Genomic DNA, 24,905 nt, shown 5'->3' with positions numbered 1-24,905 from the left:
GAACTGTGTGAAGACCATTTCTTCCTAACAAAGACTGTAATTAATTTGCCGGAATTGTACATAATTATGACATAACACTGAAGGTTGTGCAATGTAACAGCAATATTTAGACTTATGCATGCCACCTGTTAGATAAAATACGGAACGGTTCCGTATTTCACTGAAAGAATAAACGTTTTGTTTTCGAAATTATAGTTTCTGGATTTGACCATATTAATGACCTAAGGCTCGTATTTCTGTGTGTTATTATGTTATAATTAAGTCTATGATTTGATATTTGATAGAGCAGTCTGACTGAGCGATGGTAGGCAGCAGCAGGCTCGTAAGCATTCATTCAAACAGCACTTTCGTGCGTTTTGCCAGCAGCTCTTCACTGTGCTTCAAGCATTGCGCTGTTTATGACTTCAAGCCTATCAACTCTCGAGATTAGGCTGACAATACTATAGTGCCTATTAGAACATCCAATAGTCAAAGGTTATATGAAATACAAATGGTATCGAGAGAAATATTCCTATAATAACTACAACCTAAAACTTCTTACCTGGGAATATTGAAGACTCATGTTAAAAGGAACCACCAGCTTTCATATGTTCTGAGCAAGGAACTTAAACGTTAGCTTTTTTACATGGCAAATATTGCGCTTTTACTTTCTTCTCCAACACTTTGTTTTTGCATTATTTAAACCAAATTGAACATGCTTCATTATTTATTTGAGACTAAATTGATTTTATTGATATACTATATTAAGTTAAAATAAAGTGTTCAGTCAGTATTGTTGTAATTGTCATTATTACTGTAACGGATTTCCTCTTCGTCTGAGGAGGATTAGCAAGGATCGGACCAATGTGCAGCGTGGTAAGTGTCCATAATAGATTTTAAATAAATCAAAATGAACACAGAACAAAAATAACAAAACACGAACAAACAACCGAAACAGTCCCGTATGGTGCAAACACTGAAACAGGAAACAACCACCCACAAAACACAATAGAAAACAGGCTACCTAAATATGGCTCCCAATCAGAGACAACGACTGACACCTGCCTCTGATTGAGAACCATACTAGGCCAAACACATAGAAATATAACAACAGAATAAAACATAGAAAAACAACATAGAATGCCCACCCCAACTCACGCCCTGACCAACTAAAATAAAGACATAAAAAAGGAACTAAGATCAGAACGTGACAATTACAGATATATATATATATATAAAAATCGGCAGATTAATCGGTATCGGCTTTTTTTGGTCCTCCAATAATCGGTATCGGCGTTGAAAAATCATAATCGGTCGACCTCTAGTTTACATACACTCAATTAGTATTTGGTACCATTGCCTTTAAATTGTTCAACTTGGGTTAAACGTTTCGGGTAGCCTTCCATACGCCTCCCACAATAAATTGGCCATAATGACCATCGTTATGTTTGGAGGAAAAAGGGGGAGGCTTGCAAGCCAAAGAACAACATTTCAACCGTGAAGCACGGGGGTGGCAGCATCATGTTGTGGGGGTGCTTTGCTGCCTGAGGGACTGGTGCACTTTTTTTTTTTTTTTTTTTTTTTTTTTTTTGTGTGAATTTTGGCCTGTTCCTTGACAGAGCTGGTGTAACTGAGTCAGGTTTGTAGGCCTCCTTGCTCGCACATGCTTTTTCAGTTCTGCCCACACATTTTCTATAGGAATGAGGTCAGGGCTTTGTGATGGCCACTCCAATACCTTGACTTTGTTGTCCTTAAGCCATTTTGCCACAACTTTGGAAGTATGCATGGGGTCATTGTCCATTTGGAAGACCCATTTGTGACCAAGCTTTAACTTCCTGACTGACGTCTTGAGATGTTGCTTCAATATATCCACATAATTTTCCTACCTCATGATTTTGTGAAGTGCACCAGTCCCTCAGGCAGCAAAGCACCCCCACAACATGATGCTGCCACCCCCGTGCTTCACGGTTGAAATGTTGTTCTTTGGCTTGCAAGCCTCCCCCTTTTTCCTCCAAACATAACGATGGTCATTATGGCCAAACAGTTCTATTTTGTTTAATCAGACCAGAGGACATTTCTCCAAAAAGTATGATCTTTGTCCCCATGTGCAGTTGCAAACCGTAATTTGGCTTTTTTATGCGGTTTTGGAGCAGTGGCTTCTTCCTTGCTGAGTGGCCATTTAGGTTATGTCAATATAGGACTTGTTTTACTGTGTATATAGATACTTTTGTATCTGTTTCCTCCAGCATCTTCACAAGGGCCTTTGCTGTTGTTCTGGGATTGATTTGCACTTTTCACATACATCAGGACTGATATCAGTAGCAAACGGAGTAAACTATAAGATCTAACATTACAGTCGTTGGAGTGTCGTATCATATTTAACAAACCAAACATTGAAAACCAGGTAATGTAAAAACGCAAACCGGTTCGTGCATCAATAACGGTGTATAATAAAATACGGTGTACTGCCCAGCCCTATAAGAACAGTGTGTGTGTGACTGTGAAGGTGGGTACTGGTTGAAGAGAGGTGGATATGGGCCGGACTGAAACAAACCCTCAACAGCAGGAGAGGATTGTGGGATTAGGTGTGAGGTGGGGCTAGGAGTTTGTGTGTGTGGTGGGGGCGAGCTATTAAAGGGAGTGTTGAGGGAGGGGATTGAGAGCGACTGAATCTGTGTCCACATCTGTGTGAGCCAGCTATCTCGTTCTTTTTCTCTGTCGTTAGTGTCTCTGTCTCCTTTTGACTTGGTTTCTTTCTCCTGTTTATTTCCTCCTACATCTATTTCTCTATCATCTCCTATCTATCATCTCCTATCTCTATCATCTCCTATCTCTCTATCATCTCCTATCTCTCTAACATCTCCTATCTCTCATCTCCTATCTCATATCATCTGCTATCTATCATCTCATATCATCTCCTATCTTTCATCTCTCTCTCATCTCCTATCTCTCTATCATCTCCTATCTCTCTATCATCTCATGTCTCTCTTTCATCTCCTGTCTCTCTATCATCTCCTGTCTCTCTCTCATCTCCTTTTTCTGTAAAATTGCTTTTAGTTTAACCCCCCTTCTATTGTTTCTCTTTGTCTTTCTATCTCTCTTTCTCTGTCCTCTATCTCCTCTGTACCATTCTCTCTCTTCCTTCTCTCTGTGTTTAGAGACTGTTGCTCATTGTGTAGTAGTTGGAAGTTGAAGGGCAGAGCAGCTAGCTTTAGACCAACTGTCCCTCAGCGGTGGTGGTGGTAATCTTTCCGTTAGGTAAGCATTGCTGTGGTCGAGGAGCGGTCATGGTCCTGGCTGTGGAGGACGCCTGTCCCAACGGGTTAGAGGTAGAGGTGGAGCCCCCTCCGGATGCAGGCGGGACGGGAGAGGCAGGCGGTACAGGAGAGGGGGTGGTTGGGTCCAGGGAGGGGGCGGCTGCTGAGCCCACAGAGGGTGCCAACACATCCGGAGGTGAGACTCTCAGTTGCCAGATAGTTATACTATGGAAAATATTTGTTGCCCAATATTAGTACAACAGAGAGAGCTATTGTTTCCAGCTAGATATGCCTTGCCAGCTATTCATTACCTTCCAGGGAAAAGATACTTTTTGACCGATATTTCAGAACTATTTGTGGGGTACGTAGTGTCCACTGTCCAGTCATTAGCAAAGAGAGACTTGCCTGTTCCAAAGTGCAAAGGCTGTTTTGGATAGGTATTTCATAACAGTTTGTGAGTGAAGGAAGGGATTGCTAGTTAGTGTCACTATCCACAGGTCAGAGACTGTCAGGTATTTGTTGTGTACGTAGGTGAGGCAACGGGTTGCCAGATTGTGAGTGTTTGTTGACTTTTTTAAATTCCTGGACAGAGGAAGCATTTCGGAAAAGAGAAGTGAGTCATTGTACTGTACCACATGGTTTACGGGACATACGGGGAGAGAGAGAGAAATGGAGGAGAGAGAGGAAGCGGCAAGAAGAGAGAGAAATAAAATACTTTGCTGCTTCAGAATATTAATGAATTACAAAGTAAAATAGGAGATAAAAAAACCCTTCCTCTACCCTCTATGCTAGAGAAAGACTAACTATGCTACCTTTTATAATACTGTGTAGTGTAAGTACATTGAAGATGCATTTGCAAGTGGAACAGTATTGGAATGGTACCGTAGTAATTGTATGTATTCTTATGCAAGTCATATTCAGGGATTATGAAGTATTTATGCCATCCCCCCACCCACGTCAGAGTACCATAGTGGAATGTATCCTTTGATCTGATGCACATATACATGTGCACACACAAACACACACACACACACACACACACACACACACACACACACACACACACACACACACACACACACACACACACACACACACACACACACACACACACACACACTGAGGTTCAGTGAACTCTGTGAACAAACTCCTCTGGGGTACAAAAACATAGATTAGGTTAGGTTAACAGAAATCTGCCACAGTTATCTCTTTCATATTCAGTACTGCTTACAGTTGAAGTCAGAAGTTTACATACACCTTAGCCAAATACATTTAAACTCAGTTTTTCACAATTCCTGATATTTAATCCAAGTAAAAATTCCCAGTCTTAGGTCAGTTAGGATCACCACTTTATTTTAAGAATGTGAAATGTCAGTATAATAGTAGAGAGAATGATTTATTTCAGCTTTTATTTCTTTCATCACATTCCCAGTGGGTCAGAAGTTTACATACACTCAATTAGCATTTGGTAGCATTGCCTTTAAATTGTTCATCTTGGGTCAAACATTTTGGGTAGCCTTCCACAAGCTTCCCACAATAAATTGGGTGAATTTTGGCCCATTTCTCCTGACAGAGCTGGTGTAACTGAGTCAGGTTTGTAGGCCTCCTTGCTCGCACACGCTTTTTCAGTTCTGCCCACAGATTGTCTATAGGATTGAGGTCAGGGCTTTGTGATGGCCACTCCAATACCTTGACTTTGTTGTCCTTAAGCCATTTTGCCACAACTTTGGAAGTATGCTTGGGGTCATTGTCCATTTGGAAAACCCATTTACGACCAAGCTTTAACTTCCTGACTGATGTCTTGAGATGTTGTTTCAATATATCCACATAATTTTCCAATTTTCTCATGATAATTTTCTCATGATGCCATCTATTTTGTGAAGCGCATCAGTCCCTCCTGCAGCAAAGCACCCCCACAACATGATGCTGCCACCCCCGTGCTTCACGATTGGGATGGTGTTCTTTGGCTGGCAAGCCGCCCCCTTTTTCCTCCAAACATAACGATGGTCATTATGGCCAAACAGTTATATTTTTGTTTCATCAAACCAGAGGACATTTCTCCAAAAAGTACGATCTTTGTCCCCATGTGCAGTTGCAAACCGTAGTCTGGCCTTTTTATGCGGTTTTGGAGCAGTGGCTTCGTCCTTGCTGAGCGGCCTTTCAAGTTATGTCGATATTGGACTCATTTTACTGTGTATATAGATACTTTTGTACCTGTTTCCTCCAGAATCTTCACTAGGTCCTTTGCTGTTGTTCTGCGATTGATTTGCACTTTTCGCACCAAAGTACATTCATCACTAGGAGACAGAACGCGTCTCCTTCCTGAGCGGTATGACGGCTGCGTGGTCCCATGGTGTAAACAATTGTAGGAGAGATTACTTGTGTCATGCACAAAGTAGATGTCCTAACCGACTTGCCAATACCTGTAGTTTGTTAACAAGTAATTTGTGGAGTGTTTGAAAAACAAGTTTTAATGACTCCAACTTAAGTGTATGTAAACATCCGACTTCAACTGTATTTACACTAAGTAGATCCAAAGCACACAAACCTCTGTCTAAATGTCTTTGTGACATATGACAGAGAAACGTAGGTTCTTCTTGTTCAGTCACGCTGCCTTGGAGACACACCTCAACACACACACACACACACACACACACACACCTCAACACACACACACACACACACACACACACACACACACACACACACACACACACACACACACACACACACACACACACACACACACACACCCCAACCACACACACACCCCAACACACACAAACACACACACACACACACACACACACACACACACACACACACACACCCCACACACACACACACACACACCCCAACACACACACACACACACACCCCAACACACACAAACACACACCCCAACACACACAAACACACACCCCAACACACACAAACACACACACACCCCAACACACACACCCCAACACACACAAACACACACACTCACACCCCAACACACACACACACACACACACACACACACACACACACACACACACACACACACACACACACACACACACACACACACACACACACACACACACACACCCCAACACACACACACACACACTCACACACACACACACACACACACTCACACACACACACACACACACACACACACTCACACACACACTCACACCCCAACACACACACTCACACCCCAACACACACACACACACACACACACACACACACACACACACACACACACACACACACACACACACACACACACACACACACACACACACACACACACACACACACACATAACAACAGAGACACACAGACTCACATCCCAACAGTTATGTGTTCCTTTAGGGCGAACTTGCAAGTGTGTGTGGAGTCACACTTTTATGTGGGGAATGTGGGTAGCTACATGTGATAGCTTTTGGTGGCCCAGGATCTGCATGCTGTACGTCTGCCTGTCTGTCTGCCTGTCTGTCTGCCTGACCGTCTGTCTGTCTGTGCGACTGCGCGTGTGCGTGCTTACGTGTGTGGTCTTTGTATTGGAGTCATGGACAGTATAATTTGTGTGTGTTTGTGTCTATAGGAGAGCTTGAAAGGGGGTTATGTCTCTGTGTGTGGGGGGGTTAACTGTAATCAAGGGGATGGTTTAATGGTTGTTTTTGTGTGTGTGGGTGTGGGTGTGGGTGGGTGTAATTGATGGTCTGGTTTGGAACTGTGTGTTTTGTTGGTAGACTATGAGTTAGACTATGAGGTAGAGTATGAGTTACATTATGAGTTACACTATGAAGTAGAGTATGAGTTAGACTATGAGTTACGCTATGAGTTACGCTATGAGTTACACTATGAGTTACACTATGAGTTACACTATGAGTTAGACTATGAGTTAGACTATGAGTTAGACTATGAGGTAGACTATGAGTTAGACTATGAGGTAGACTATGAGTTACGCTATGAGTTACGCTATGAGTTACGCTATGAGTTAGACTATGAGTTAGACTATGAGTTAGACTATGAGTTAGACTATGAGTTAGACTATGAGTTACACTATGAGTTACACTATGAGTTAGACTATGAGTTAGACTATGAGTTAGACTATGAGTTACACTATGAGTTAGACTATGAGTTAGACTATGAGTTAGACTATGAGTTAGACTATGAGGTAGACTATGAGTTAGACTATGAGTTAGACTATGAGTTACACTATGAGTTACACTATGAGTTAGACTATGATTTACACTATGAGGTAGACTATGAGTTACACTATGAGTTAGACTATGATTTACTCTATGAGGTAGACTATGAGTTAGACTATGAGGTAGACTATGAGTTACGCTATGAGTTACGCTATGAGTTACGCTATGAGTTAGACTATGAGTTAGACTATGAGTTAGACTATGAGTTACACTATGAGTTAGACTATGAGTTAGACTATGAGGTAGACTATGAGTTACACTATGAGTTAGACTATGATTTACACTATGAGGTAGACTATGAGTTACACTATGAGTTAGACTATGAGTTACACTATGAGTTACGCTATGAGTTACACTATGAGTTACACTATGAGTTAGACTATGAGTTACACTATGAGTTACACTATGAGTTACGCTATGAGTTACACTATGAGTTACACTATGAGTTACACTATGAGTTACACTGTGATTTACACTGTGATTTACACTATGAGTTACACTATGAGTTAGACTATGAGTTAGACTATGAGTTACGCTATGAGTTACGCTATGAGTTACGCTATGAGTTACACTATGAGTTACGCTATGAGTTAGACTATGAGTTAGACTATGAGTTAGACTATGAGTTAGACTATGAGTTAGACTATGAGGTAGACTATGAGTTAGACTATGTGGTAGAGTATGAGTTACACTATGAGGTAGACTATGAGTTACACTATGAGTTAGACTATGAGTTAGACTATGAAGTAGAGTATGAGGTAGACTATGAGTTACACTGAGTTAGACTGAGTTAGACTATGAGTTAGACTATGAGGTAGACTATGAGTTAGACTATGAGGTAGACTGAGTTAGACTATGAGGTAGACTATGAGGTAGACTATGAGTTACATTGAGTTAGACTGAGTTAGACTGAGTTAGACTATGAGTTAGACTATGAGGTAGACTATGAGTTAGACTATGAGGTAGACTGAGTTAGACTATGAGGTAGACTATGAGGTAGACTATGAGGTAGACTATGAGTTACACTGAGTTAGACTGAGTTAGACTGAGTTAGACTATGAGTTAGACTATGAGGTAGACTATGAGTTAGACTATGAGGTAGACTATGAGTTAGACTATGAGGTAGAGTATGAGTTAGACTATGAGGTAGAGTATGAGTTGGACTATGATTTACACTGAGTTAGACTATGAGGTAGACTATGAGTTACACTATGAGTTACACTATGAGTTAGACTATGAGTTAGACTATGAGTTAGACTATGAGTTAGACTATGAGTTACGCTATGAGTTACACTATGAGTTACGCTATGAGTTACACTATGAGTTACGCTATGAGTTAGACTATGAGTTAGACTATGAGTTAGACTATGAGTTAGACTATGAGTTACGCTATGAGTTACGCTATGAGTTACGCTATGAGTTAGACTATGAGTTAGACTATGAGGTAGACTATGAGTTAGACTATGAGGTAGACTATGAGTTAGACTATGAGTTAGACTATGAGTTACGCTATGAGGTAGACTATGAGTTACACTATGAGTTAGACTATGAGTTAGACTATGAGTTAGACTATGAGGTAGAGTATGAGTTACACTATGAGGTAGACTATGAGTTACACTATGAGTTAGACTATGAGTTAGACTATGAGTTAGACTATGAGGTAGAGTATGAGTTAGACTATGAGTTAGACTATGAGGTAGACTATGAAGTAGAGTATGAGTTAGACTATGAGTTAGACTATGAGGTAGACTATGAGGTAGACTATGAGGTAGAGTATGAGTTAGACTATGAGGTAGACTATGAGTTAGACTATGAGGTAGAGTATGAGTTAGACTATGAGGTAGAGTATGAGTTAGACTATGAGGTAGAGTATGAGTTAGACTATGTGGTAGACTATGAGTTAGACTATGAGGTAGACTATGAAGTAGAGTATGAGTTAGACTATGAGTTAGACTATGAGGTAGACTATGAGGTAGACTATGAGTTACACTGAGTTAGACTGAGTTAGACTGAGTTAGACTATGAGGTAGACTATGAGTTAGACTATGAGGTAGAGTATGAGTTAGACTATGAGGTAGACTATGAGTTAGACTATGAGGTAGAGTATGAGTTAGACTATGAGGTAGAGTATGAGTTAGACTATGAGGTAGACTATGAGTTACACTGAGTTAGACTATGAGGTAGACTATGAGTTGGACTATGAGTTGGACTATGATTTACACTGAGTTAGACTATGAGGTAGACTATGAGTTACACTGAGTTAGACTATGAGGTAGACTATGAGTTAGACTATGAGGTAGACTATGAGTTGGACTATGATTTACACTATGAGTTACACTGAGTTAGACTATGAGGTAGACTATGATGTAGACTATGAGTTACACTGAGTTAGACTTTTAGGTAGACTATGATGTAGACTATGAGTTACACTGAGTTAGACTATGAGGTAGACTATGATGTAGACTATGAGTTACACTGAGTTTGACTATGAGGTAGACTATGATGTAGACTATGAGTTACACTGAGTTAGTCTATGAGGTAGACTATGATGTAGACTATGAGTTACACTGAGTTAGACTATGAGGTAGACTATGATGTAGACTATGAGTTACACTGAGTTAGACTATGAGGTAGACTATGATGTAGACTATGAGTTACACTGAGTTAGACTATGAGGTAGACTATGATGTAGACTATGAGTTACACTGAGTTAGACTATGAGGTAGACTATGATGTAGACTATGAGTTACACTGAGTTAGACTATGAGGTAGACTATGATGTAGACTATGAGTTACACTGAGTTAGACTATGAGGTAGACTATGATGTAGACTATGAGTTACACTGAGTTAGACTATGAGGTAGACTATGAGGTAGACTATGAGGTAGACTATGAGTTAGACTATGAGGTAGACTATGACGTAGACTGAGTTAGACTATGAGTTAGACTATGATGTAGACTGAGTTAGACTATGAGTTAGACTATGAGGTAGACTATGAGGTAGACTATGAGTTAGACTATGAGGTAGACTATGAGGTAGACTGAGTTAGACTATGAGGTAGACTATGATGTAGACTATGAGTTACACTGAGTTAGACTATGAGGTAGACTATGATGTAGACTATGAGTTACACTGAGTTAGACTATGAGGTAGACTATGAGGTAGACTATGAGTTAGACTATGAGGTAGACTATGAGTTAGACTATGAGGTAGACTATGAGGTAGACTGAGTTAGACTATGAGTTAGACTATGAGGTAGACTATGAGGTAGAGTATGAGTTAGACTATGAGTTAGACTATGAGGTAGACTATGAAGTACAGTATGAGTTAGACTATGAGTTAGACTATGAGGTAGACTATGAGGTAGACTGTGAGTTACACTGAGTTAGACTGAGTTAGACTGAGTTAGACTATGAGTTAGACTATGAGGTAGACTATGAGTTAGACTATGAGGTAGAGTATGAGTTAGACTATGAGGTAGACTATGAGTTAGACTATGAGGTAGAGTATGAGTTAGACTATGAGGTAGAGTATGAGTTAGACTATGAGGTAGACTATGAGTTGGACTATGATTTACACTATGATTTAGACTATGAGGTAGACTATGAGTTACACTGAGTTAGACTATGAGTTAGACTATGAGTTGGACTATGATTTACACTGAGTTAGACTATGAGGTAGACTATGAGTTGGACTATGATTTACACTGAGTTAGACTATGAGGTAGACTATGATGTAGACTATGAGTTACACTGAGTTAGACTATGAGGTAGACTATGATGTAGACTATGAGTTACACTGAGTTAGACTATGAGGTAGACTATGAGTTGGACTATGAGTTGGACTATGATTTACACTGAGTTAGACTATGAGGTAGACTATGAGTTAGACTATGAGGTAGACTATGAGTTGGACTATGATTTACACTATGAGTTACACTGAGTTAGACTATGAGGTAGACTATGAGGTAGACTATGATGTAGACTATGAGTTACACTGAGTTAGACTATGAGGTAGACTATGAGTTACACTGAGTTAGACTATGAGGTAGACTATGATGTAGACTATGAGTTACACTGAGTTAGACTATGAGGTAGACTATGATGTAGACTATGAGTTACACTGAGTTAGACTATGAGGTAGACTATGATGTAGACTATGAGTTACACTGAGTTAGACTATGAGGTAGACTATGATGTAGACTATGAGTTACACTGAGTTAGACTATGAGGTAGACTATGAGGTAGACTATGAGGTAGACTATGAGGTAGACTATGAGTTAGACTATGAGGTAGACTATGAGGTAGACTGAGTTAGACTATGTGGTAGACTATGATGTAGACTGAGTTAGACTATGAGTTAGACTATGAGGTAGACTATGAGGTAGACTATGAGTTAGACTATGAGGTAGACTATGAGGTAGACTGAGTTAGACTATGAGGTAGACTATGATGTAGACTATGAGTTACACTGAGTTAGACTATGAGGTAGACTATGATGTAGACTATGAGTTACACTGAGTTAGACTATGAGGTAGACTATGAGGTAGACTATGAGGTAGACTATGAGGTAGACTATGAGTTAGACTATGAGGTAGACTATGAGGTAGACTGAGTTAGACTATGAGGTAGACTATGAGGTAGACTGAGTTAGACTATGAGTTAGACTATGAGGTAGACTATGAGTTACACTGAGTTAGACTATGATGTAGACTATGAGTTACACTGAGTTAGACTATGAGTTAGACTATGAGTTAGACTATGAGGTAGACTATGAGGTAGACTATGAGGTAGAGGTAGAGAGAGAGTTAGATATGGTCTGCAGTACCTGGCCTCACTCTACTAGAATCTGAAGTCAAATGTCTATTGTTTGCTGATGATCTGGTGCTTCTGTCACCAACCAAGGAGGGCCTACAGCAGCACCTAGATCTTCTGCACAGATTCTGTCAGACCTGGGCCCTGACAGTAAATCACAGTAACACAAAAAATAATGGTGTTCCAAAAAAGGTCCAGTTGTCAGGACCACAAATACAAATTCCATCTAGACACCGTTGCCCTAGAGCACACAAAAAAGTATACATACCTTGGCCTAAACATCAGTGCCACAGGTAACTTCCACAAAGCTGTGAACGATCTGAGAGACAAGGCAAGAAGGGCCTTCTATGCCATCAAAAGGAACATAAAATTTGACATACCAATTAGGATCTGGCTAAAAAATACTTGAATCAGTTATAGAACCCATTGCCCTTTATGGTTGTGAGGTCTGGCAGTTCTGCATGCAGAATTCTGCAAAAATATCCTCCGTGTACAACGTAAAACACCAAATAATGCATGCAGAGCAGAATTAGGCCGATACCCGCTAATTATCAAAATCCAGAAAAGAGACGTTAAATTCTTCAACCACCTAAAAGGAAGCGATTCCCAAACCTTCCATAACAAAGCCATCACCTACAGAGAAAGGAACCTGGAGAAGAGTCCCCTAAGCAAGCTGGTCCTGGGGCTCTGTTCACAATCACAAACAGACCCCACAGAGCCCCAGGACAGCAACACAATTAGACCCAACTAAATCATGAGAAAACTAAAAGATAATTACTTGACACATTTGAAAGAATTAACAAAAGAACAGAGCAAACTAGAATGCTATTTGGCCCTAAACAGAGAGTACACAGTGGCAGAATACCTGACCACTGTGACTGACCTAAACTTAAGGAAAGCTTTGACTATGTACAGACTCAGTGAGCATAGCCATGCTATTGAGAAAGGCCACCGTAGGCAGACCTGGCTCTCAAGAGAAGACAGGCTATGTGCACACTGCTCACAAAATGAGGAGGGAAACTGAGCTGCACTTCCTGACTTCCTGCCAAATGTATTTATGTTTATTTATTTTCCCTTTTGTACTTTAACCATTTGCACATCGTTACACCACTGTATATATACATAATATTACATTTGTAATGTCTTTATTCTTTTGGAACTTCGGTGAGTGTAATGTCTACTGTTCATTTTTATTGTTTATTTCACTTTTGTATATTATCTACGTCACTTGCTTTGGCAATGTTAACATATGTTTCCCATGCCAATAAAGCCCCTTGAATTGAATTGATAGAGTTAGAGAGAGTTAGAGAGAGTTCGAGAGAGTTCGAGAGAGTTCGAGATATAGAGTTAGAATTAGAGATATAGAGTTCGAGTTCGAGATGGAATTAGAGATATAGAGTTAGAGTTCGAGACGGAATTAGAGATATAGATGGAATAAGAGATATAGAGTTAGAGATATAGAGTTAGAGATATAGAGATGGAGTTAGAGAGTTAGAGATAGAGATGGAGTTAAAGATATAGAGTTAGAGATATAGAGTTAGAGATATAGAGTTAGAGATATAGATGTAATAAGAGATTTAGAGATGGAGTTAGAGATTAGAGGTCGACCGATTAGAATTTTTCAACGCCGGTACCGATACCGATTATTCAAGGACCAAAAAAATCCAATACCGATTAATCGGCCGATTTTTTTATATTTTTTATTTGTAATAATGACAATTACAATTAGAGATTTGGAGTTAGAGATGGAGTTAGAGATGGAGTTAGAGATATAGAGTTAGAGATATAGAGTTAGAGATATAGAGTTAGAGATAGAGATGGAATTAGAGATAGAGATGGAATTAGAGATATAGAGTTAGATATAGAGATGGAGTTAGAGATTTAGAGTTAGAGATATAGAGATGGAGATAGAGATGGAGTTAGAGATAGAGATGAGTTAGAGATATAGATGAGTTAGAGATGAGTTAGAGATATAGATGAGTTAGATATATAGATATATAGATGAGTTAGAGATATATATGGAGTTAGAGATATAGATGGAGTTAGAGATATAGATGGAGTTACAGATGGAGTTAGAGATAGAGTTAGAGATAGATATAGAGATAGAGATGGAGTTAGAGATGGAGTTAGAGATAGATATAGAGTTAGAGATTAAGTTGGAGATGGAGTTAGAGATAGATATGGAGATGGAGTTACAAATAGATATAGAGTTAGAAATAGATATAGAGATAGAGATGGAGTTAGAGATGGAGATGGAGTTACAAATAGATATGAAGTTAGAGATGAGTTAGAGATTGAGATATAGAGTTAGAGATATCGAGAGAGAGAGAGAGAGAGAGAGAGAGAGAGAGAGAGAGAGAGAGAGAGAGAGAGAGAGAGAGTACGAGTGTGTTTTTATACACTCTGTTTAGTGTTTATACTCTGTATGGGTCTGCGTGCTGTACGTGTGGATATGATTTGGAGTTGTTTTTATGGGCATTCTGTCATCATAAAACCATGGTGAAAAGTCTACTCCAAAGATGTTTTCAGTTGTCCCATTATTAACATTCCATGACTCACACAAGGCCTGTAACATCAGTACATAAAGCATGTTTTTGTGGGTGTGGTTTCTAGGCAAAACTGTAGTATTGTCACTTTCTCAGTCAGCTGTTTCTGACCTTGGCACCTCCGCCTGATCACATAGGCTTATGACCCTTTCTCACCCCAGTGTGTGTGAAGGACTGCATATATTTTTCATATGCATGATCTAACGAAAAGTTATATGTCTGTATGTAGAGGTAACTGCCAAAATAAAGGAAACACCAACATAAAGTGTCTTAATAAGACATTGGGCACCACGAGCCAGAACAGCTCCAATGCACCTTGGCATAGATTCTACAAGTGTCTGGAACTTTACTGGGGATGCGACACCATTCTTCCAAGAGAAATTCCATAATTTGGTGTTTTGTTGATGGAAAATGGTGCCTCAAGCATCGCTCCAGAATCTCCCATTAGTGTTCAATTGGGTTGAGATCTGGTGACTGAGACACACCCAGACTCTTTAAACCCCCTACGCTCCTTTGAGACCTCTCTTTCAAAGTCCCTGAGATTTCTTCTAGTCATGGTAGCCAAAATAATGGCCTACCCAGCATTTTTATATATGACCCTAAGCATGATGGGATGTTAATTGCTTAGTTAACTCAGGAACCACACCTATGTGGAAGCACCTGCTTTCAGTATACTTTATATCCCTAATTTACTCAAGGGTTTCCATTATTTTGGCGGTTACCTGTGTGGGTGTGGATGTGGATGTTTGTGTGTGGGTGTCGATGTTTGTGTGTGGATGTTTGTGTGTGGGTGCACACACAATTACTAAAAATACCTCTACAGATCATGGTTTAAATTAGTTGCCATTTTTAGACTTGGGGTCTAAGTGAAATAGACATTTCTAGCATCCACATGAATGCCTATGATGTTAAGTAAGAGATCCCTTTATATATTTTACCTTTATTTAACCAGGCAAGTCAGTTAAGAACAAATTATTATTCACAATGACGTCCTAGGAACAGTGGGTTAACTGCCTTGTTCAGGGGCAGAACGACAGATTTTTACCTTGTCAGCTCGGGGATTCGATCCAGCAACCTTTCGGTTACTGGCCCAACACTCTAACCACTAGGCTAGCCATTAGCGAGGATATTAATATATTATCATACTTATATTATTGTATTATACTATAGCCAAGACCGTAGCGCAAGTGTAGCAAGGGAATCGAGGGAGAGATGGGTAGAAGGAGAGAGACGGGTAGAAGGAGAGAGACGGGTAGAAGGAGAGAGACGGGTAGAAGGAGAGAGACGGGTAGAAGGAGAGAGAGACGGGTAGAAGGAGAGAGACGGGTAGAAGGAGAGAGACGGGTAGAAGGAAAGAGACGGGTAGAAGGAGAGAGACGGGTAGAAGGAGAGAGACGGGTAGAAGGAGAGAGACGGGTAGAAGGAGAGAGAGACGGGTAGAAGGAGAGAGACGGGTAGATGGAGAGAGACGGGTAGATGGAGAGAGACGGGTAGATGGAGAGAGAGACGGGTAGAAGGAGAGAGAGACGGGTAGAAGGAGAGAGAGACGGGTAGAAGGAGAGAGAGACGGGTAGAAGGAGAGAGAGACGGGTAGAAGGAGAGAGACGGGTAGAAGGAGAGAGACGGGTAGAAGGAGAGAGACGGGTAGAAGGAGAGAGACGGGTAGAAGGAGAGAGAGACGGGTAGAAGGAGAGAGACGGGTAGAAGGAGAGAGACGGGTAGAAGGAGAGAGAGACGGGTAGAAGGAAAGAGACGGGTAGAAGGAGAGAGACGGGTAGAAGGAGAGAGACGGGTAGAAGGAGAGAGAGACGGGTAGAAGGAGAGAGACGGGTAGAAGGAGAGAGACGGGTAGAAGGAGAGAGAGACGGGTAGAAGGAGAGAGAGACGGGTAGAAGGAGAGAGAGACGGGTAGAAGGAGAGAGACGGGTAGAAGGAGAGAGACGGGTAGAAGGAGAGAGACGGGTAGATGGAGAGAGAGACGGGTAGAAGGAGAGAGAGACGGGTAGATGGAGAGAGACGGGTAGATGGAGAGAGAGACGGGTAGAAGGAGAGAGAGACGGGTAGAAGGAGAGAGACGGGTAGAAGGAGAGAGAGACGGGTAGAAGGAGAGAGACGGGTAGAAGGAGAGAGACGGGTAGAAGGAGAGAGACGGGTAGAAGGAGAGAGACGGGTAGATGGAGAGAGAGACGGGTAGAAGGAGAGAGAGACGGGTAGAAGGAGAGAGACGGGTAGATGGAGAGAGACGGGTAGATGGAGAGAGAGACGGGTAGAAGGAGAGAGAGACGGGTAGAAGGAGAGAGAGACGGGTAGAAGGAGAGAGACGGGTAGAAGGAGAGAGACGGGTAGAAGGAGAGAGACGGGTAGATGGAGAGAGAGACGGGTAGAAGGAGAGAGAGACGGGTAGATGGAGAGAGACGGGTAGATGGAGAGAGAGACGGGTAGAAGGAGAGAGAGACGGGTAGAAGGAGAGAGACGGGTAGAAGGAGAGAGAGACGGGTAGAAGGAGAGAGACGGGTAGAAGGAGAGAGACGGGTAGAAGGAGAGAGACGGGTAGAAGGAGAGAGACGGGTAGATGGAGAGAGAGACGGGTAGAAGGAGAGAGAGACGGGTAGAAGGAGAGAGACGGGTAGATGGAGAGAGACGGGTAGATGGAGAGAGAGACGGGTAGAAGGAGAGAGAGACGGGTAGAAGGAGAGAGACGGGTAGAAGGAGAGAGACGGGTAGAAGGAGAGAGACGGGTAGATGGAGAGAGAGACGGGTAGAAGGAGAGAGAGACGGGTAGAAGGAGAGAGAGACATGTAGAAGGAGAGAAAGATGGATAGAAGGAGAGAGGGACAGGTAGGAGAGAGAGACGGGTAGAAGGAGAGAGAGACGGGTAGAAGGAGAGAGAGACAGGTAGAAGGAGAGCGAGACGGCTAGAAGGAGAGAGAGACGGGTAGATGGAGAGAGAGACGGGTAGAAGGAGAGGGAGACAGGTAGAAAGAGAGAGAGACGGATAGATGGAGAGAGAGACGGGTAGAAGGAGAGAGACGGGTAGAAGGAGAGAGACGGGTAGATGGAGAGAGACGGGTAGATGGAGAGAGAGACGGGTAGATGGAGAGAGAGACGGGTAGATGGAGAGAGAGACGGACGGGTAGAAGGAGAGAGAGACAGGTAGAAGGAGAGAGAGACGGGTAGAAGGAGAGAGACGGTTAGAAGGAGAGAGAGATTGGAGGAGAAAATGTGAGGGTGTCATTTTCTTCATGGCTTTATGCACATGCACACACACACGCACGCACGCACGCACGCACGCACGCACGCACGCACGCACGCACACACACACACACACACACACACACACACACACACACACACACACACACACACACACACACATACACACCTCCACAGGGCTGTAAGTGTATTACAGTGGCAGTGAGACCCTAGGTTTAAGTTCCTAGCTCCCTGATGCCTGCCTAGTCTACACCTCTCTCCTTGTCAGTACAACAGGGTCAGAGGAGTCTTCATCTCAGGACGGGATTGAAATGTATATAATTAGAAAGAAGATGTAAACGTATCAAACCATTCTGTCTAGTGGACCTCTGGATTTAAGTATTATTTAATTGAAGAACTTGTGGGATAAAAATCTGTTAGATATTGATTGTCTCATTTACAAGGGCAGATGGATGAGCTTCAGCTCGAAACCAAACTACAGAGAAACTGAAGAGAAACTGATTTTTGTGTCCATGTTTAATTTTTTAGGCACTCTTTTGTCTGACAGAATTGCACAGTTTTGATTACTGTGATATTGTTTTGAATTTTATGAATAGTGAATAAATAATGTATACATTTAACTATAACTAATTGAATTCTACCCTGTTTTTCTGTATTGATAAATAATGTTAGTTAATAAGAAAGAGGTTATGTAGCATGTACATGGGAAGAGAGGAAGGTATGTGTGTGCCTAAAGAAAACAAAGTGGATCATTAACCTATGTTTGAACCGACCCAGCTATAACTCTGTGGAGATAAAATAAGACAGGGAGAGCCCCTCCAGGTTTTCCGTATCTGGGGGGGACTGGAACTGTCAGCTGAGTGGTAATAAACTGTGGTGAGACTTCAGGGGATAATCCAAATATAGTGTGTATGTATGTGCGTTAGTTTAATAGAAGGGATAAAAATAACGGTTTTGTATATGCACGTCAGAGCTCTCGAGAAGAAACGCTATTGATTAATTTGGAGACTGGTCTTTGTCTATTTTATACAAATAAGAACCTTACAAATTCTTAGAAACGGACAGAGTGTTTGCTTTGTTATAATTGAATTGGTTAACGAACACATGGGAATTAAATTAATCTAACAGATATACAGTATCAACTGCAGTGAATGGGACTGGTCTATAGAACTACACTGAAGTAAAGTGAATAAACTATAGTCATGGCCGCAAAAAATCTGAACTCCTCATGAGGGGTCGCAGTGTCCCGCGGGTCTGTTTACCCACATCCATACCCACACATGCAGTCATCGCCGGCCCTAGCCTTTTGGGGGTCCTAAGCGAAATTTTGTCACCTTGCGAGCAAAACATTTTAGCGGCCCTTCTCTTGACAGTGGTTTTAGAGGTCATTTCCTGCAGTTCTACATGTTTTGCCATGTGATGGAGAGAAAATGTTACAGTTTAAATTACGTTTGGTGTAATTCTACACATTGCCATGGAGCAGAGAGAAGGTTTTGCACTTTTATAGCTAATTTCATGCAATTCTACAAATTTTGCCATGGTGCGGAGAGAGAAATTACCAGTTTTACAGCTAATCTCCTGCAATTCTACACATTTTACCATAGGGTGGAGAGAAATGTTTGCAGTTTTTAATATGATATTTGATATCTGGGTGAGAGCGACAGTGGGGGGCTCTCCGGTCGGTAATTCGACCATGATTAAGTTTAGGCAGCTAGCCGCTAGACTAATTCACCAATCTAAAAATAAATGGCTGACATGGCTAATTGAGTGATTATCAGTGACTGACATAACAAGAGAGAAACTGCTGATGCACGACCACATTCAGAAATTGCACCTTGTGTATTCTACTATTCTAACTCAACAGTAAGTTGAGACCCCGACTGAGTTCCTAAACATTTGTAATTATGGGGAAATGTATCAGCTGGCATACAAAAGGGAGGCGGGGCCGGCAGTCGTTCATCGCTGATCTACAGTGTGACTTCCTCACTCCCTTTATCTCTGTTTTCCATATCTACAGTAACTAACACCTCTCTCTCTCCCTCCCCTCTCTCTTTCCCTTCCTCTCTCCACCACGCTCTCCCTCTCCCCACTCTCTCTCCCTCCCCTCTCTCTTTCCCTTCCTCTCTCCACCACGCTCTCCCTCTCCCCGCTCTCTCTCTCTCCCCTCTCCTCTCCCCCCACAGCGATGCAGCAGGTGTTGGATAACCTGGGGGAGCTGCCCACCTCCACGGGGGCCAAAGACATCGACCTCATCTTCCTCAGAGGAATCATGGAGAGTCCCATTGTACGGTCACTCTCCAAGGTAGCAGATACACATAGGGGAGAACACACAGAGACTGACTCACACACAGAGACTGACTCCCACACAGAGACTGACTCCCACACAGAGACTGACTCCCACACAGAGACTGACTCACACACTGAGACTGACTCCCACACTGAGACTGACTCCCACACTGAGACTGACTCCCACACTGAGACTGACTCCCACACTGAGACTGACTCCCACACTGAGACTGACTCCCACACTGAGACTGACTCCCACACTGAGACTGACTCACACACAGAGACTGACTCACACACAGAGACTGACTCACACACAGAGACTGACTCACACACAGAGACTGACTCACACACAGAGAATGACTCACACACAGAGACTGACTCACACACAGAGACTGACTCCCACACTGAGACTGACTCCCACACTGAGACTGACTCCCACACTGAGACTGACTCCCACACTGAGACTGACTCACACACAGAGACTGACTCACACACAGAGACTGACTCCCACACTGAGAATGACTCCCACACTGAGAATGACTCCCACACTGAGAATGACTCCCACACTGAGACTGACTCCCACACTGAGACTGACTCACACACAGAGACTGACTCCCACACAGAGACTGACTCCCACACAGAGACTGACTCCCACACAGAGACTGACTTTCACACTGAGAATGACTCCCACACTGAGAATGACTCCCACACTGAGACTGACTCCCACACTGAGACTGACTCCCACACTGAGACTGACTCCCACACTGAGACTGACTCCCACACAGAGACTGACTCCCACACAGAGACTGACTCACACACTGAGACTGACTCCCACACTGAGACTGACTCCCACACTGAGACTGACTCACACACTGAGACTGACTCCCACACTGAGAATGACTCCCACACTGAGACTGACTCCCACACTGAGACTGACTCCCACACTGAGACTGACTCACACACTGAGACTGACTCCCACACTGAGACTGACTCCCACACTGAGACTGACTCCCACACTGAGACTGACTCCCACACTGAGAATGACTCCCACACTGAGAATGACTCCCACACTGAGACTGACTCCCACACTGAGACTGACTCCCGCACTGAGAATGACTCCCACACTGAGAATGACTCCCACACTGAGAATGACTCCCACACAGAGACTGACTCCCACACTGAGACTGACTCCCACACTGAGAATGACTCCCACACTGAGAATGACTCCCACACTGAGACTGACTCCCACACTGAGACTGACTCCCACACTGAGACTGACTCCCACACTGAGACTGACTCCCACACTGAGACTGACTCCCACACTGAGACTGACTCACACACAGAGACTGACTCCCACACTGAGAATGACCCACACTGAGAATGACTCCCACACAGAGACTGACTCCCACACTGAGACTGACTCCCACACTGAGAATGACTCCCACACTGAGAATGACTCCCACACTGAGACTGACTCCCACACTGAGACTGACTCCCACACTGAGACTGACTCCCACACTGAGACTGACTCACAAACTGACCACAGGCTGACAGGCAGCAGCGTGCTCCTCGCTAAGGTAGTAATCTATCAGTGTACTAATACATAACAGCCCCCCCCCCTCCCCTCAGGTACCCTGATGGTCCCAATGATACACACACACACACACAAGCTCATTCTAACCTATATACGTGCACTGATTTGACATATTCATATTCAGCCCTTGGTGAGGTCTGTCACTGCTAGACAAGATGATGTCAGGAGGATAAGTGCCAGCAGCTCTCCCAGTGCCTTCACAGACTGATACTCCTGCCCTGAATTACTCAGCATTGGCTTGCCGCCATTATGGTCATTCTGGGCAAGTGGGAGAGTGTTTGTCACTCCACTGACAGACAAAGAGAGACAAAGAGAGAGAAAGAGAGAGGGGGGAGAGAGCGAAAAAGATCGAGAGATGAGTTTGACTTCCTCATCACAATACAACCACAGAACCCTCACTCAACAACTCAACTTACTGACACCAGTACCACAAAAGGCAGTATAACACAAGTTCACACAATGGCAAGGGAACGCAACCACACACAACAATGGCTATCTACCATTGTACAACTTCCTCCCATGTCTGTACAGTATGTGACCCCATAACTTTTCACCTCTGACCCCTGCAGGCCCACGAGCGATTGGAGGACTTGAGGCTGGAGGCGGTGCAGGACAACAATATAGAGCTGGTCACAGACATCTTGGGTGACATCACTGCCCTCAGCGTCCGTGATGACAGCGCAGCGGAACTCTCCCGAATCCTCCAGGAGCCCCACTTCCAGGTGCGTAACCCAGTCACTAAGGTTAAAGGTTATAGTTGATGATAATGGCCTACATTCAGAACTGACCCCATAGCCTTTATACCTTGGTTCTTCTTGTTAATCTGAAAGCATGGGCTATGAGCAATATGGATATACGCTGAGTGTACAAAACATTAAGAACACCTTCCTAATATCGAGTTGCACCCCCCTCTATTCGTCGGGTGCATGGACTCTACAAGGTGTTGAAAACATTCCACAGGGATGCTGGCCTTTGTTGACTCCAATGCTTCCCACAGTTGTGTCAAGTTGGCTGGATGTCCAATGTCCGATTGGTTGGTGGACCATTCTTGATACACACAGGAAACTGTTGAGCGTGAAAAACCCAGCAGTTCTTGACACAAACCGGTGCGTCTGGCACCTACTACCATACCCCGTTCAAAGGCACAAATATTTTGTCTTGCCCATTCACCCTCTGAATGGCACACATACACAATCCATGTCTCAGTTGTGTCAAGGCTTAAAAATCCTTAAAAAACCTGTCTACTCCCCTTCATCTACAATGATTGTGACATCAACAAGTGACATCAATAAGGGATCATAGCTTTGACCAGGATTTACCTGGTCAGTCTATGTCTCAGTGTATATCTAGCAGGTAGAATTTTCGACTACCCTTGGTAGGGCTGACGCCAATTCGTTGACTTCGTTGAATTTTTTGGTCGACCAAGATTTTATTTAATCGAGCGGTAGGCGAATATATCTATTTTTATGGCACACGAGACACCTGTCTGATTCGCGCCCATCTTAGTGAACTAATACATTGCGGAGATGCCAAAGTCCAAGCAGAAGGGCAGTGTGGCTAAAATGCACGTCTCTCCAGAATTCGTTCTCTCCCGGCAATTTGTGCACATACATTGTTTCATAACTTCGTTGTGGGAATTGTTTGCGTTTGACTGTTAGTGTCTATCAAGTCCCCATTACATATAATCTCCAGTAGTACATTTAACATGAATTCCTATCATTTGTAATCTACAATGTTTGTTTGGTTCCAGTCATTTCTGTTAATGCATTCAATATGTTATTATTCCAGTCGTTTACTGTTCTCGTTGTCGGAGTGGACACCTTGTTGTCACGTTGTTGTCACGTTGTTGTCTCGTTGTCGGAGTGGACACCTTGTTGTCACGTTGTTGTCTCGTTGTCGGAGTGGACACCTTGTTGTCACGTTGTTGTCACGTTGTTGTCTCGTTGTCGGAGTGGACACCTTGTTGTCACGTTGTTGTCTCGTTGTCGGAGTGGACACCTTGTTGTCACGTTATTGTCTCGTTGTCGGAGTGGACACCTTGTTGTCACGTTGTTGTCACGTTGTCGGAGTGGACACCTTGTTGTCACGTTGTTGTCTCGTTGTTGTCATGTTGTTGTCTCGTTGTTGTCTCGTTGTCGGAGTGGACACCTTGTTGTCACGTTGTTGTCACGTTGTTGTCACGTTGTTGTCTCGTTGTCGGAGTGGACACCTTGTTGTCACGTTGTTGTCTCGTTGTCGGAGTGGACACCTTGTTGTCACGTTGTTGTCTCGTTGTCGGAGTGGACACCTTGTTGTCACGTTGTTGTCTCGTTGTTGTCATGTTGTTGTCTCGTTGTCGGAGTGGACACCTTGTTGTCACGTTGTTGTCACGTTGTTGTCATGTTGTTGTCTCGTTGTCGGAGTGGACACCTTGTTGTCACGTTGTTGTCTCGTTGTCGGAGTGGACACCTTGTTGTCACGTTGTTGTCTCGTTGTCGGAGTGGACACCTTGTTGTCACGTTATTGTCTCGTTGTCGGAGTGGACACCTTGTTGTCACGTTGTTGTCTCGTTGTCGGAGTGGACACCTTGTTGTCACGTTGTTGTCTCGTTGTCGGAGTGGACACCTTGTTGTCACGTTGTTGTCTCGTTGTCGGAGTGGACACCTTGTTTGCAGAGCGCAGAAACAGGTTTTGGTTTATTTCATTCCATTTACAAGTTTTGTCAATTTAGTAATTGTCTTTTGTTTAGAGTGCTCCTGTCAATGTTGAGTAAGGACACGCACCTGATTACGCATACAAGTAGGTCTATAAGCTGCCTGGCCCGCGCGCAAATGTAGGCATGTAAATGTGCCCGTTTGGGAATCTGATAGTATTTCTGATTGGCTTAATGCACCACCACTAATGAGCTGTGGAGCTTCTCAAAGGAATGCTTTCTTCACCTCAAACAGCAAGCAAACAACTTCTGTTTTTAAATCCATTGAGAATGACAATAGTTCCTCTATGTATTTTAAAATCTTTACAACTC

The 24,905-nt window shown here is 43.0% G+C and overlaps 1 protein-coding gene across 7 annotated transcripts in view; it reads left to right on the top strand.

Annotated features, from left to right (window-relative positions):
* LOC139555120 (protein PALS2-like) overlaps positions 1-24,905 on the top strand; it is a 74,018-nt gene that overhangs the window by 36,709 nt on the left and 12,404 nt on the right. For 5 of the 7 annotated variants that reach the window (XM_071368625.1, XM_071368623.1, XM_071368627.1 and 2 more), the window contains 2 exons: positions 20,205-20,323; positions 22,471-22,623. In XM_071368625.1, coding sequence (XP_071224726.1) covers positions 20,207-20,323; positions 22,471-22,623 — 270 coding nt within the window. In that variant the 5' untranslated portion in view covers positions 20,205-20,206. The remainder of the gene's footprint in view (positions 1-20,204; positions 20,324-22,470; positions 22,624-24,905) is intronic. The other 2 variants (XM_071368629.1, XM_071368628.1) reach the window with 1 other exon arrangement.

This window comes from Salvelinus alpinus, chromosome 26, assembly GCF_045679555.1.
Source record: "Salvelinus alpinus chromosome 26, SLU_Salpinus.1, whole genome shotgun sequence".
Lineage (NCBI taxonomy): Eukaryota > Metazoa > Chordata > Actinopteri > Salmoniformes > Salmonidae > Salvelinus > Salvelinus alpinus.
Note: the sequence above shows the minus strand (reverse complement) of the source record. Positions and strands in the feature narration are given on the sequence as shown.